The 16,599-nt window shown below is 38.3% G+C and overlaps 1 protein-coding gene across 1 annotated transcript in view; it reads right to left on the bottom strand.

Annotated features, from left to right (window-relative positions):
• Nucleotides 1–16,599, bottom strand: part of LOC130214281 (synaptic vesicle glycoprotein 2C-like) — a gene marked incomplete at its 3' end in the record, with an annotated part of 57,371 nt that overhangs the window by 13,399 nt on the left and 27,373 nt on the right. The window contains exon 3 of the mRNA XM_056445878.1: nt 13,694–13,845. Coding sequence (XP_056301853.1) covers nt 13,694–13,845 — 152 coding nt within the window. The remainder of the gene's footprint in view (nt 1–13,693; nt 13,846–16,599) is intronic.

Consider the following 16,599-nt stretch of genomic DNA (forward strand, 5'->3'; position numbering starts at 1 on the left):
GGTTTCCTCCGGGTTCCCCCACAGTCCAAACACATGCGCTAGGGGTATTGGTACACTAAATTGGCCGTAGTGTAGGAATGTAAATGTGAGTGTGCATGGGTGTTTCTCGGTGATGGGTTGCAGCTGGAAGGATATCCGCTGAGTGAAACATATGCTGGATGAGTTGGCGGTTCATTCCGCTGTGGCGATCCCTGGTAAATAACGGGAATAAGCCGAAGGAAAATGAATGAATGAAATATTTTTTAAGGAGGCTAATAATACTGACCTTAAAATATTTTTTAACATTTTATTAAAGACAAACTTTAAGAAATAAGACTTAATATGACTCCAGGGGAATTATTTTTGTGTTATAGGAAATACTGTGAAAAATTCCTTGGTTTGTTAAGGATCACTTGGCAAACATTATTATAACATTATGTCACAAAAACTGCCTTCTTTCATCTGAGAAATATTGTCAAGTTACGAAGTATGCGATCCATCTCAGATGCAGAAAAGCTAGTTCATGCTTTTATGACTTCTAGGCTGGATTACTGTAATGCTCTGTTTGCTGGCTGCCTCTATTAACAACCTTCATCTAGTACAAAATGCAGCTGCCAGAGTTCTTACCAGGTCTAATAAATACGATCATATCACCATAATTCTGGTTTGGTTTGTTAAAGATCACTTGGGAAACATTATTTCATTATTTCAGTTGCATGAGGCTCACTTAGTAAATGCACAGTTGGACCAGTGTGTTTTAAGTCTAAAAGACCAAAACTGTCCAACTAAAAACCAAACCCTACACTATAACATAGCTGCCAACTCTCATGCACTCGGCGTGAGAGTCACGCAATTGACCGTATTCTCACGCTCTCAAGCCACACATCCATTTTCTCACACAGAAAAATCACAGAAATATTTTTGTTGTTATAATAAATTCGGTTTTAAAGACTTTTTGTTATATAAAGACGTTATTCTCTACGTGCAACCAAACCAACACTGGTGAAAGTGAAGTAATCAGAAACAAACTGACGCATGCGTGCAGAAAGCATACCCACGTGCCTCTCGCACCGCTCCTGCTTGACGCTGACGTGCTGCTCGCGATTCCGCTCCAGGTATGAATCCCAGTTTTAAACACGGATGCCAAAAAAATATGCGCCGCTCATGTGTTGTGTTGTGCCGAGAAACTCACACCTGCCGTAAAATGCATCCCTTTCATAGACTTTCATTAGGATTCTCAGTCTACATTAAAAAGGCCATTATTGATTAAAACGTAATGTGATTATTATTTTGATGGATAAAGCAAAAACAATAAGTAAAACACATTTTGAAACGCTCCAGGTTTACAAATAAATGTAAAATAAAAAAACTGACTATATTGCAGAAGACTGATGTATTGAACCTGTTTTTAAAATGAGGCTTTTTGGTGGGTTTTAAACAAACATTTACATGGAAAGCCATGCAAACCAAACATTAAAGAATCATTTGACTTAATCTCATCTGTATTGTATGTATAAGTCTATTTCTCAATTTAAGTTAGTAGATGCACATTTCAGAGGGGGTGCATTTCATGGGAGGGGATAACAGCCCTTTATGTAGGCTACAGTTGTCTGCACGCAGTGCGTTTTGGATGGCTAAAGTATAAATAATATGATGATGATAATCTTATGTTGACTAATGGCTCCTGATATTTTTTTTTTTTTGTGTGAAGCAGAAAGGAGGGATGAAGAATTATTACTTATTGGGCCTAAATCCTGTACACAGCAGATCTCACAACTCGAATTGCAATTAGAGGGATACAAAGTTAGCGTTAGCTCTACTATAAAAGATCTGGGTGTCATATTAGATAGCAATTTAACTTTAGAAATTATATATATCCCATGTCACAAAAACTGCTTTCTTTCATCTGAGAAATATCGCTAAGTTACGAAGTATGCTATCCATCTCAGATGCAGAAAAGCTAGTCCATGCTTTTATGACTTCTAGGCTGGACTACTGTAATGCACTGTTCACTGGCTGCCCAGCATCCTCTATTAACAAACTTCAATTAGTACAAAATGCAGCTGCCAGAGTTCTAACCAGGTCTAGAAAATTTGATCACATCACCCCAATTTTATCCTCCTTACACTGGCTGCCTGTTAAGTTTCGTATTGAATTTAAAATATTGCTTCTTACATATAAAGCTTTAAATAATCTAGCTCCTGCTTATCTAACCAATCTTCTGTCTCGCTACAATCCAACTCGCTCTTTAAGGTCTCAAAACTCAGGGATCCTGCACCATATTGGTGATTTACGAGGACTCTCCACAGACGTAATGTATTTTATACTGTAAAAACTGCTTATTACTGTATATTAGAGATGCGCGGATCAGCTGAAATGTCACCTGAATCCTAATTCATACTAATCATACTAATTATCCACCCGGCACCCGCCCGCACATATAGTTTAATCTGATACACGTGTCTGCACCCGATCCTCACTTTACTAATTTAATTCTTTGTTTTATGCATGATGGTAGGTCACCGTGAATATTAACAGCAGATTCAGTGAGCTAATCTGCGCATCTCCGTAAAATAACACGTTAATCATAAACGTTTTTAAATGAACATTTATTTCATTCATTCGTTTTCTTTTCGGCTTAGTCTCTTTATTAATCCGGGGTCGCCACAGCGGAATGAACCGCCAACTTACCCAGCACATGTTTTACGCAGCGGATGCCCTTCCAGCCGCAACGCATCTCTGGGAAACGTCCATACACACTCACTCACACACACATACACTACGGACAATTTAGCCTTCCCAATTCACCTGTACCGCATGTGTTTGGACTGTGGGGGAAACCGGAGCACCCAGAGGAAACCCACGCGAACGCAGGGAGAACATGCAAACTCCACACAGAAACGCCAACTGACCCAGCCGAGGCTCGAGCCAGCGACCTTCTTGCTGTGAGGCGACAGCACTACCTACTGCGCCACTGCGTCGCCTAAACATTTATTTATAAAAACAAAAGTTTGTCTTTAGACAACATTTTCTTCATTTTCAAATAGATACAGAAAGTAAAAATAAGACATTTTAGCTTATAGATACAGGAACAAGGTAACAAAACGTCAGCCTAAACACCAGCTATGTTATGTTTACTTGGCCTTTTCTTCGCACTGTGCAAAAACAGAATAGTTTAGTACTGTGCCTAAATTCAGGCGATTCTGCCTCGCCTCCAAAATGCGGCCAGCTGTATTCCCTCGCACAGCTTGTTGTAGGATTACACAAGATTGTCCTCGCAAGGAGCTGCAGTCAAGGAAATAAGTGATCTCCCAAAAAGATAACAGATTTTGTCTGATGACTCCTCTAACTGAAAGTTTGAACAGTACTCTTACACTTCATCCATTATTTTGGGCGTCTCATATCTTCCCATTCTACAAAGCCCACTCTCTGTTTTTTTCGCTGGTCCACTGCCATGTCCCGCTACACATCCACCCACGACCCACCCGCAATTAATCATAATGTATTTTTTATCATTCAACCCATCCGACCCGCAAATTATCCGCAGCACTCGCGGATATAACCGCCATCCGCACATCACTACTGTATATAGCTGTAAACCACCTATCCCTAAACCCAACCCTCACGGAAACCTTGTTAAATATAATCTGTTTTGAATTACAAAGACATACAGTTTAACATGAAGTGAGGAAAAGATTTAAGAGAAGATTATTTTCAACACATTTCTAAATACTCATTCATTCATTTTCTTTTCGGCTTAGTCCCTTTATTAATCTGGGGTCGCCACAGTGGAATGAACCGCCAACTCATACAGCATTTGTTTTATGCAGCGGATGCCCTTCCAGCTGCAACCCATCACTGGGAAACACATACACACTCATTCACACACACATACACTATGGACAATTTAGCCTACCCAATTAGCCTGTACCGCATGTCTTTGGACTGTGGGGGAAGCCAGAGCACCCTGAGGAAACCCACACGAACCCAGGGAGAACATGCAAACTCTACACAGAAACGCCAACTGACCCAGCCGAGGCTCGAACCAGCGACCTTCTTGCTGTGAGGCGACAGCACTACCTACTGCGCCACTGCGTTCATTTCTAAATATAATAGTTTTAATAACATAACAATAACTGATTTATTTTATCTTTGCCATGATGACAGCACATAATATTTGACTAGATATTTATCAAGATACTAGTATTCAGCTTAAAGTGACATTTAAAGGCTCAACTAGGTTAAAGCTTAGGCAAGCCATTGTATAACAGTAGTTTGTTCTGTAGGCCAGTGTTTCCCAACCCCGTTCCTGAAGGCACACCAACAGTCCACATTTTCAACCTCTCCCTAATCAAACACACCTGAATCATCTTATCATAACATCAGAAGAGACTCCAACACCTGAAGTTAATGGGTCAGATAATGGAGACATCTAAAATATGTACTGTTGGTGTGCCTCCAGGAACAGGGTTGGGAAACACTGCTGTAGGCAATCAAAACAAATATTACTAAAAGAGCACCTATGATGAAAATCATCTTTTGGAAGCTGTGTGGACAGAGCTATGTGTGGGTATAGTGTGTTCACAGTCATATTAGGGTGATATAAACACAGTAAGGCTGCATTTACACTGCATGGTTCAAGTGACTCAATTCAGAGTTTTTTCTCCCATGTGGCACAGATCAGATATGACCCATGTACATGTAAGCAGGAATAAAATGACATGGATTCTGATCTCGAAACATCCGCTACGTAGCCAATATAAACCAATATAAAACTGTTTATACTGTACATCACGTGCATAAATCATGCCATGGACATTACATTAAGATGCCTACTGGTTTCAAAAGGGCGAGATTAAAAGAAGATTTGAACTTTTCTGTCATAAACTATAGCAAAACAACTTGTCAAAAAGCAAATAAAAAAATAAATAAACCCTGTGAACAGATTAAATACAGGAGTTTGACTATCAGCTGTTAGTCAGCGCCCGCTCTTTTATTCTTGACCATTGCGCCTTTGCTGTGTGCAGCTTAAATGCAGACAATCGGATACGAGTCACTTTTAAAAGATGATGTAAGCGGGTCATCAAAAAAAATTGGATAGAGTCAAAAAACTATCAAGATCTGCAGTGTAAATGCAGCCTAAGTCTCTTTTTTTAATTCTCTGACATTAAAAGAGGGTCCAAATCCCTCCCATTTTGAGGCCGACCGCAACGTGACGTAGGAGTGTGGTTTCCCCGCTCCCCAAATTGATTGCCAGCCACATATTAACAGTTCTCTGTAGTAACATGTAGGATCATATCAACAAGACAGGACGTGCACAAAGCAAGCGGGATTAAAAGATCTGTTCAGCTCTCTGTGATCATCAATCATCATCATCAAATGTGATCGAGAGTGAGTTTTACAAGTTTAAAACATGTTTAAACAGTGCATGTTAATGAGTTACAGCGATTTTACTGTCTTCATCACCACATGTCAGTACAATTATAAAAGAAGACGCTTCAATCCCAGTTTGTGGATGTTAAATCAGGTTTTAAAACAGTGCATGTTTGTAATAAAGACAGTAAAATCATGTAATTCATCAGCACAGCCGCATTGTGTCAGTACGATTATAAAAGACGCTTCAATCCCAGATTGTTGACGTTAAATCTGGTTTATTTTGTACATTAACATAACAGATATCCATACAGCAGTGGATATCAACGTGTATCCTGTCTCATTTGCCATGCAAAAACAGTGCAAAGTTAAACGCGCGCTGTGTGTGTGTGCGTGAACTTTGTAATGACATAGTGCCGGACTCATTATTGCAGAAAGGCTTGAATTAACTCAACAACAAATACATCAGATAACCATTAGGAAAGTTCTTACTGTAGTATTTCTCACAAACGTTACGTGAGATCTGCTTCCTTCATGTCTGTAACTGTGCTGTTTATCTGAAGCAGCCGAGACAGAGATAGAAGCACACTCGGACAAGCATGTGGGAATGGTGGGTGGGGAGAACTAGCATTAAAGGCACAGGCAACAAAAACAGCTACATGGTGTCCAGAGCATAAAATCCAATATTCTGACAGGTATAATATATAATCTGATGGGTGTTTTTAGCTGAAACTTTACAGACACATTCTGGAGACACAAAAGACTTCTCTTAAATCTTGAAAAAGGGGTAAAATAGGTGCTCTTTATGGGGGCTAATAATATTGAGCTTAAAATGTTTTTAAAAAAAATTAAAAACTGCTTTTATTCTAGCCGAAATATAACAAGTAAGACTTTCTCCAGAAGAAAAAATATTATAGGAAATACTGTGAAAAATTCCTGAATCTGTTAAACATCATTTGGGAAATATTGTAAAAAGAAATTTACAGGAGGGCGAATAATTTTGACTTCAACTTTAAGGCAAGTCCTCATAAACCACCTTAATGTTGTTGTAGAAAAGGCTCCAAGGAAAGCTAGAACTTTATTAACAGACTTGTATTCTGAAAACACAGTGTGCATTTCCAGATGCTTCCAGTAGGAGGCATTATAATTATAGTTTCACTTTTCTGCTGCTTGCATTATTGAGTCAGAGATCGACAGCTGTGCAGCTAAAGTTTAATCCTGTCACTCCTGATGTTCGTTTGGTGTTTTGAGCTTTCAAAGTGTTAGTACATGACCATAAAGTAAGTTTCTCTTTATCTCTGTATGTTTTAACCATGTTGAGGTGTATTAGTATACATTTACATCATTATAGGCATGCCCAGACATGCAATGCCTCATGCTTCATGTCCGATCATGTGATCATTAAGCTATATAGAGACAGTCAAATGCTTCATCAGTCCCTATAAATCTTTGAAATCTTCAATACTGCAGTATTAATTAATATCATTGCATTTGTGGTAATGTTTGACAAATTATTTGATTATTAACACACTTGGATTCAGTATATACATATTGCTGCTCTAATGTATCATCATTATTTGTATGATTTATATTATTTAGAGCTTTAATTGTTATTTAGGATAACCATGTATGCTTTATTATACCTAACTAAGCAGAGACTGATTATTTTGAGTACATGTACCTATCAACTGTACTCATTATCCTAACGTTCTTTATGTTATGTTATTTCTAGACTGATATCAATACACTTTGGAAAGAAGCTCCAGTCTCCTTATTTATTGTGTCCGACACCCAGGATTGTTTGCTGAACAAAATTAGAACTAGAGCCTAGCAGTTTCATTTCCTCTCCAACAGTTGTAATACTCAGTGTTACTCTTCCACCTGTCAGCCGACATGCATACTGAGACTCTTAACTTCCCAAAAACGCAGTACCGTGTTTCAAAATAAAAGATCCTGCCATATAATAATTAAATAAAATAAAGAAATAATGAATAATATAATCTGGAGTAACAATACACCCTGCTACACTAGCTCATACTCATTTTAAATGCTCTAAAACTCATTTCTGTCCTTGTAAACCACCAAAACCAGCACACACACTCTCTAGAATGGTTTCATGGCCGCTGAAGTCCTTCACCTGCCTCTGCAGTGATGAAAGCATTGCGGCAGAACCGTTTCTCCACACGCCGCTGATTCCCGACCACAGAAACGCTGCTAAAACAAGAGACGCTAATCAATTGACCTCAATTACAGCCCAGCAGATCTGCTCCTGCTCACACTCGCTCACCCCAAATTACCCATCATCCGCTCAGAGCCACATGATGGAGGACGGAGAGCTTCCAGTTAAACGGAAACAAACACTTCCCAGAGGAGCAGTTTATTACATCGCCATGAACACCGGCCTCATTCATATCAAACTGCAGTCTAGTTGGTGTTAGTGTGTAGGTTTTAGAAACACACACAAACAATACCAATATTTTTACACTACAATACAATAATATTAATAACAATAATTTTCTCATTATGATTTATTAATTCTAAAAAAGAAATACAAAATAAATTAGTAACAATATATACAGTTAAAGTCAGAATTATTAGCCCCCCTTTGAGTGTTTTTTTCTTTTTTAAATATTTCCCAAATGATATTTAACAGAGCAAGGAAATTTTCACAGTATTTCCTATAATATTTTTTCTTCTGGAGAAAGTCTTATTTGTTTTATTTCGGCTAGAATAAAAGCAGTTTTTTATTTTTTAACCCAATTTTAGGGTCAATATTATTAGCCCCTTTTATCTATATTATTTTTCGACTGTCTACAGAACAAACTATTGTTATACAATAACGTGCCTAATTCCCCTAACCTGCCTAGTTAACCTAATTAACCTAGTTAAGCCTTTAAATGTCACTTTAAGCTGTATATAAGTGTCTTGAAGAATATCTAGTCTAATATTATTTACTGTCATCAAGACAAAGATAAAATAAATCAGTTATTAGAAATGAGTTATTAAAACTATTATGATTAGAAAAAAATCTTCTCTCCGTTAAGTGAAGTTTAAATGTTAAACTAATTTCGAGAGGAGCATGTGCTCATGATTGACCCAGCTGGTCCACATTAGCTAATCATGATCCTCCAATCAAAGGATCCCAAGTCACTATATATATCCTCATTTCCTCTCTACAACTATCTTCGTCTGGAAGAAACCCCCCTCCTCCCCTTCTTCCACCTTTATCAAGAATGGGCAGCACGGTGGCCTAATGACTAGCACGTTTGCCTCACAGCAAGAATACCAATGGCGTTGGGTCTTCACTAGGCCATCTGGTGTTTCTGTGCGGAGTTTGCATGTTCTCCGTGTGGGTTTCCCCCAGGTTCCCTGGTTTCCTCCCACCATGCAAATGTGCTCTATATTATTGATAAAATAAGCCTAAATCTTTTTCTAATGTCTTACTCTCAGGAAGTTCACCTTGGCCTCAGCAGCGGGGGGAGTTTCAGATCGACCTGAGCTCAGTCTCCCCTCGCCCTGTGAAAGGAGGGAGCCCTGGGCTCGAGGATACCTTGAGCTCAGGGCTCTCTCCCGGGACAGCACGCCAAACAAGCTATGTATAAATCGTGAGCTAAGTGTGAACTCTTGAAACAGAAATTGGGGAAAAAATAAACAAGGGGGCTAATAATTCAGGAGGGCTGATAATTCTGACTTCAACTGTATATATATATATATATATATATATATATATATATATATATATATATATATAGATAAACAGCATATATATATATATATATATATATATATATATATATATATATATATATATATATATATATATATATATATATGCTGTTTATCTGATGCAGCCGAGACAGAGATTGAGGCACACTCTGACAGGCTCGTGGGAATGGTGGGCGGGGAGAACTAGCATTAAAGGCACAGGCAACAAAACCAGCTTCATGGTGTCCAGAGCATAAAATCCAATATTCTGAAAACTATAATAAATAATCTGATGAGTGTTTTGAGCTGAAACTTTACAGACACATTCTGGAGACACAAAAGACTTCTCTTAAATCTTGAAAAAGGAGTAAAATAGGTGCTCTTTACGCTAATAAAATTTACCTTAAAATGGCGTTAAAAAAAATAAAAACTGCTTTTATTCCAGCTGAAATGAAACAAATAAGACTTTCTCCAGAAGAAAAAATATTATAGGAAATACTGTGAAAAATTCCTGAATCTGTTAAACATCATTTGGGAATTATTGTAAGAAGACATTCACATAAGGGTGAATAATTTTGACATCAACTTGGGTAATGAGTTATAAATGAGTTATTAAATCTATTATGTTTAGAAATGTGTTTAAAAAAAATCTTCTCTCCGTTAAACAGAAAAAAAAACAGGGGGGCGAATAATTCAGGGGGGCTAATAATTCTGACTTCAACTGTGTGTGTGTATGTGTGTGTGTGTGTGTGTGTGTGTGTGTGTGTGTGTGTGTATATATATATAGACATTTTGCAAATTTCAAAAAGAAAAACTAAATTATATAAATTATAGAGGGATGCTCATTTCAGTTAATTTTGCCAATTGAAAAGCTGAATATAAAATATTTACGTTTATATAAACGGTTAACTAGTCAGATTAATATTAAAGTATTATTTAATTAAATAATAATTGACGTGTCTATTTTGTGTCTGACACATCAAACATTGCATTTTTAAATACTGATTAATTTTAACATGCGTACAGCAGCCTACAGAACAGAGCATTTTCACGCACCAGCAGTTTTTCCAACAGCATAGAAAAACAGAATAAACGAATTAAAAAGTATTAAATAAAGAGTCTTTATTTAGATATTTTTATTTATTTAGATATTTTTCACTTAAATGACAAATTTAGAGGGCAACACAGTGGTGCAGTAGGTAGTGCTGTCGACGCACACAGCAAGAATGTCGCTGGTCTGTTGGCATTTCTGTGTGGAGTTTGCATGTTCTCCCTGCGTTTGCGTGGGTTTCCTCCGAGTGCTCCGGTTTCCCCCACAGTCCAAAGACATGCGGTACAGGTGAATTCGGAAGGCTAAATTGTCCGTAGTGTATGAGTGTGAGTGAGTGTGTATGGTTGTTTCCCAGAGATGGGTTGCAGCTGGAAGGGCATCCGCTGCGTAAAACATGTTCTGGATAAGTTGGTGCTTCATTCTGCTGTGGCGACCCCAGATTAATAAAGGGACTAAGCCGAAAAGAAAATGAATGAATGAATGAATGACAAATTTAGATTTCAAAACAAAAACACTGACTGAATCCTTTTTAAGAACCGGCCTAGGCTGTTTTTTTCCATCATGTTTTTTTTCTTCCATCAAATAAAAATATCAGGCTACCTCAAATCCATTGCTCCACGGAAAATAGGCCTATGCATTTAATTAATGCTCCGCTCTAATTCTTTTATAACAAACCTCCGTCAACATTTTAAAATAAGTTATTAAAGATTATGTCTTGAGCATCTGGTTTTACCCTAGAGTTTGTGTGCTTCATTTCCTCTCACTCAAGATGAAAGACAATGACGAGGCTCATATCTTGATTTTTTTAACGTATATAGTATATGACAATTTTGTTGTTTACATATAACATTGCATTAATTTGCATACATGTTTTATAAGCTGTAAAATGAAAGCCTCAGTTTGGTGCGAAGTTATTATAATGCAGAAATCAAGAAAATCTTTGGATTTGTTTGATTTGTAGATTAGGTTATGTGGGCTATTTTAAAATGATTTATTTTATAAGAACTATTAATAACTGTACATTTCCAAATGGAAAAAATGTTGGTTTGTTGTTTGTACACTAAATCATCAATAGCTTATTTATTAAGTTTATGATGCAGATCCAGGACAGAGGCGATCAGCATCAGCGCTGGTTTAGCATCACTGTGACCAGAAATATCCTTCTTTGGCAAAATATGACTGTAGGCATGTGTGGTTGCACGTGTTACCGTCCCGCGAGTTAACAAATAAGTGTTGCACATTTTGGGGCCGATCCCACCGCATATACTTTTCCGTTCTAAAAGCACACCGCACTGCCTTTTTTGTTGACAAGAAAAAAAGAAACGCGGAGCTCTTTTTAAATATCACTAGGAAACGACTGAATCAGCTGCGTATTGTGCGTGTTGCTGTTGTAATAATTGTAATGTTTAATAATATTGTGATATTTAAGATTTGTAAAGTGATACAGGTCTGGAAACTTCGAAACAGCGACCACTAATCTCTCCTCCATCTTTAAAAGTTCTCTGTAGTCATCTTGACAACACAAACACTGCAGGCATCTCAACGGAAACCCTGCCTCTGCTATCATTTGATTCAAGAAAGAAAAAGACACGACTGATGTGACACGCTTTGTCCGCTCTGGGTTGACTTTTATTTCAACTGCGAGCACACAGCGCATAACTGTAAAAACACGAGGCGAGCAGGGCGCGTAAGCAGCATGCAAAACACTCGCGGCCGTAAGTAAACCATTCAAAATCGCTGGGATCACCTCTAATGCAGCCAAACTTTAGAAATATTAAAAAATAATATATTTTTTAATCATTTTAACTGATACCATTAATCGGTTACAAAAGCACCTTTTCGGTTAATGGTTAATTGGTTATTTTGAGCATCCCAAAATCAGACCCTTTGCTGCGACACTCTTATATTTAATTTAGGTACTGTCCATTTCTTCTGATCATCCTCGAGATGGTTCCACACCTTCATTTGAGTCCAGCTGTTGAGTTCAACTGATTGGACTTGATTAGGAAAGCCACACACCTGTCTATCCTAAACCTTACAGCTCACAGAGCATGTCAGAGCAAATGAGAATAATGAGGAACTGCCTGAAGAGCTCAGAGACAGAATTGTGGCAAAGCACGGATCTAGCCAAGGTTACAAAAATAAATCTGCTGCACTTTAGGTTTCTAAGAGCACAGAGGCCTCATAATCCATAAATGGAAGATGTTTGGAATGACCAGAACTCTGCCTAGAGCTGGTCGTCCAGGCAAACAGCTATCAAGGGAGAAGGGTGAGAGAGGTAAAGAAGAACCTAAAGATCACTGTGGCTGAGCTCCAGAGAAGCAGTCAAGAGATGGGAGAAAGTTGTCGAAAGTCAACCATCACTGCAGCCCCCCACCAGTAGGGGCTTTATGGCAGAGTGTAATGTAATGTAATGTGTATTTTTATCTAGCGAATTTATTGTTTATGGCCATACACTCAAAGTGCTTCACAATCATGAAGAGGGTCTCTTCACACCACCACCAGTGTGCAGCATCCACTTGGATGATGCGATGGCAGCCACAGGACAACAGCGCCAGTGTGTTCACCAGTGATAGAGCCAATTCAGTGGATAAGGATGATTGAGAGGCCATGATGGATAAGGGTCAATGAAGAGAATTTGGTCATTAACGACCACAGAGAGTCAGGACCTCAGTTTAACGTCTCATCTGAAAGACACAAACAGTATAGTGTCCCCTTCACTATACTGGGGCATTAGAACTACGAGCTACGAGTTTGTTGTAAATAAGGGTGGATTTATTCTTTTGCTAAACGCTGTGAATAAATTGCAAAGAGCATAAAATGTAAAACTTACATATTCAGTGTCTTGTACTCAGATACCTCACTAAATGCAGTGATGTCTAACTTTACTGTAGTTTTCAAATGGCTTTGCAGATAGTATATAGAGCTGTCTTGAGCATTTTCAGGAGGTGTCACCATAATAATGACCATAAATGACCTTTTTTTGCATTGGAATAAAATGTAGAGAGTAAAGTGTCATGATGAAAGCATGATAAAACCATTTGATTATCTTGTTCTTAAACAATGGTGTCAGGACTTTTCATCTTGATGACACTGACACTTTCATTGACATGAACACTTGCTTTTGAGGAATGAACTCTCCATTTTGAGCAAGTGTCACACTTTTGCAGGTTATCAACTAGGCTTTACAGTTTGTACTAATTGTTTTGATGGATGGATGGATGGATGGATGGATGGATGGATGGATGGATGGATGGATGGATGGATGGATGGATGGATGGATGGATGGATGGATGGATGGATGGATGGATGGATGGATGGATGGATGGATGGATGGATGGATGGATGGATGGATGGATGGATGGATGGATGGATGGATGGATGGATGGATGGATGGATGGATGGATGGATGGATGGATGGATGGATGGATGGATGGATGGATGGATGGATGGATAGATAGATAGATAGATAGATAGATAGATAGATAGATAGATAGATAGATAGATAGATAGATAGATAGGTGTGGCTGGATATACAGCAGCAGCTGTGGAGCTCTCTGATTGGTGGACAGGTCTGTTACTCACCGTAGTGTGGTATAATAGCCCAGGCCATGGCTGAGGCGTAGATCCCGCCCACCATCCAGAACATGCAGAGCCAGCTGAGGTGTTCCCCGCGCTTCTCCCGGGCCAGAAACTCCGCGAAATATGAGAACACGATGGGGACCGCACCGCCAATCCTGCACACGACAGAGAAAACTAGTCACAAAATCAAGAAATATTAAATCACATACTTGGTCATTTTATAGGGCTTTTATTAAAAAAATGTACTTGACCAAACATACTGTGAAAAAGCCATATAACTGTTTCAAAAATAACTATAATCTAATATAACGGTGGTGAAGTAGGCAGCACTTTTGCCTCACAGCAAGAAGGTCACTGGTTCAAGTCCTGGCTGAGTCAGTTGGCGTTTCTGTGTGGAGTTTGCATGTTCTCCCTGTGTTGGCGTGGGTTTCCTCCGGTTTCCCCCACAGCCCAAACACATGTGCTATAGGGGAATTGATGAACTAAACTGGCCGTAGTGTACAGTGTTTATTAAATAAAAGTAACAGTAATTGGTTACAGTTACTGAAAATAAAGTGTGTAATTAAATTACAGTTACTCATGAAAATGGTCAAGATTACAAATGGGTTACATCTAAATATATTCTTAAAAATGTTGAATAATATTGATCTGTTGCAGACAGACAGACAGACAGACAGACAGACAGACAGACAGACAGACAGACAGACAGACAGACAGACAGACAGACAGACAGACAGACAGATAGACAGATAGATAGATAGATAGATAGATAGATAGATAGATACACGGATGGACGGACAGACAGACAGACAGACAGACAGACAGACAGACAGACAGACAGACAGACAGATAGATAGACGGATGGAAGGACAGACAGACAGACAGACAGATAGATAGGGGAATTGATTAACTGAACTGGCCGTAGTGTACAGTGTTTATTACAAAATAAAAGTAACAGTAATTGGTTACAGTTACTGAAAATAAAATGTGTAATTAAATTACAGTTACTTATGAAAATGGTCAAGATTACAAATGGGGTTACATCTAAATATATTCTTTAAAAATGTTGAATAATATTGATCTGTTGCTTTGTCTGTTTTTGATATGCACGATGCCTTCTGCTAAGGCCACTTATTAAAGCAGTGCTATTCTGATGCTTTTGATCAGTTTTCCAGTTTGAATTTGTGGCGCACCATGTCTACCATCCTCTTTGCTGCTGATAGCATTAGGCTACTACAACCAATGAGAGCTGGCACCATGGCGAATGATAAAAATGCATTTCATTGTTGGAAATTTAAAACCATTTCACCCTGAAATCTAATAAGGGCACATATAACGTTAGAACAGTTCAGTGCACATTTTTATGCAGCTAGCTGTTAAAATACGTTCAACGTCAAAGGCTTCAATGTCTGAGGAAGCATCTGCAGGTATGTAAGCTAGCCTTTCTTTATTTCATAAAAGCAATTGGTTTTTGTCGTTATCTTGGAGTGTACAGAAATAAAAGCAGACCCTTTCATTTCCAATGATATATTATGACTCAAAGGTATCGTTTTGTGAAATTCAGGGCACCGACAGACTCCTCTGGCCAAAGCGATTTTATCACATTAACAGGGTTGGGCAGAAGCGTCGCTACAAGTAATGATGCTACTAGCTTAACTCAGTAGCGTGGCGGTAGCGTCGCTACTTTCTATATCCAATAGCTTTTCAGTAGCGAAGCTATTTTATTAGTCATGTAGCGTTCACACAAGCTACATTTACTGATTACGGGTCAATAAGTGACGGCACTGACTTTCACTGAGCTGTGATGCCGGTGTCTAGCCGATGAAAGTAAATCAGTGGCTGTTTCTCAATATGCGTTCTTCAGTGGTTTTACGTCCTTGTGTAACATCATCATCAGCTGCCAAAGTTCAGTTCCAATACTCAAGACCGCAAGAACGGAGGATGCGTGAAACTTCTCGGATATATTCTTGATATCGAGGATGCACCGATGCAGACTTAAGCACCGAACTCGCTCTAGAAGTCTCAGAAGTCATTGCGACTGGACGTGGGAAGTGCAGCATTTTATTTAGATTTATTAAGTTTAGAGATGTCACTTATTTATCTCAGGAGTTTCCCTAAATGAAACGGTGAAAGTAAACATTACCATGGACATCTCAATAAAGGAGTAAAGACATAAAGTGTGTTTATTTGCTGAAATTTGTATTAAAATCTGTTTTATTTGTATTGTGCAACGTATATTTATGTTTGTATGCATAGTATATATTGTCAAAAGAGGAAAAACAATAAATGGTTGTATAGATGTTGTAATGTTTAAATAATTTCCCATTAAAAATGCGTGAAGATCACATGACCATCAGGAAGAACGCAGCATCTCATTTCTCAGAGGACGCATTCTCTGCCCTCGTGGTCTCCCGAGTTCGTTCTTCTGAAAACTTTGTAGCTCAATATCTCAAAATCATTCAGAACGCAGACAGAATCTGATAATTCTAAAGTGACGATATGTTTGAGAATTAACAATAATAATAGCGTACTCATATTAACCTTTATTTTACATCTAAAGAATCGTGAGAAAGAATCGTGATTTGATTTTAAGCAAAAACAAAAAAATCGTGATTCACATTTTAGCCAGAATCGTGCTGTCACATGTCCATGTATTTATTATTTATTTATTTACGTTACTTTGTCGCCCTCTAGTGTTTTAATGCTGTTTGTGTTTCGATTAAGTTGATTAGGTTACTACTGTTCATTCTGCAAGGACTTTGCTATGGTTGTTTCTCCGCTAACCGATCTTTTGAGTCCAAAGATCCAATTTGAGTGGTCCAATGCATGCCAATGTGCATTCGAGAATATCAAGTCTGATTTCAGCGCCAGTGTTGGCTGCACCAGATCATTTGAAGCCATTCAGTCTT

Source organism: Danio aesculapii, chromosome 21 (genome assembly GCF_903798145.1).
Source record: "Danio aesculapii chromosome 21, fDanAes4.1, whole genome shotgun sequence".
Taxonomy (NCBI): Eukaryota; Metazoa; Chordata; class Actinopteri; order Cypriniformes; family Danionidae; genus Danio; species Danio aesculapii.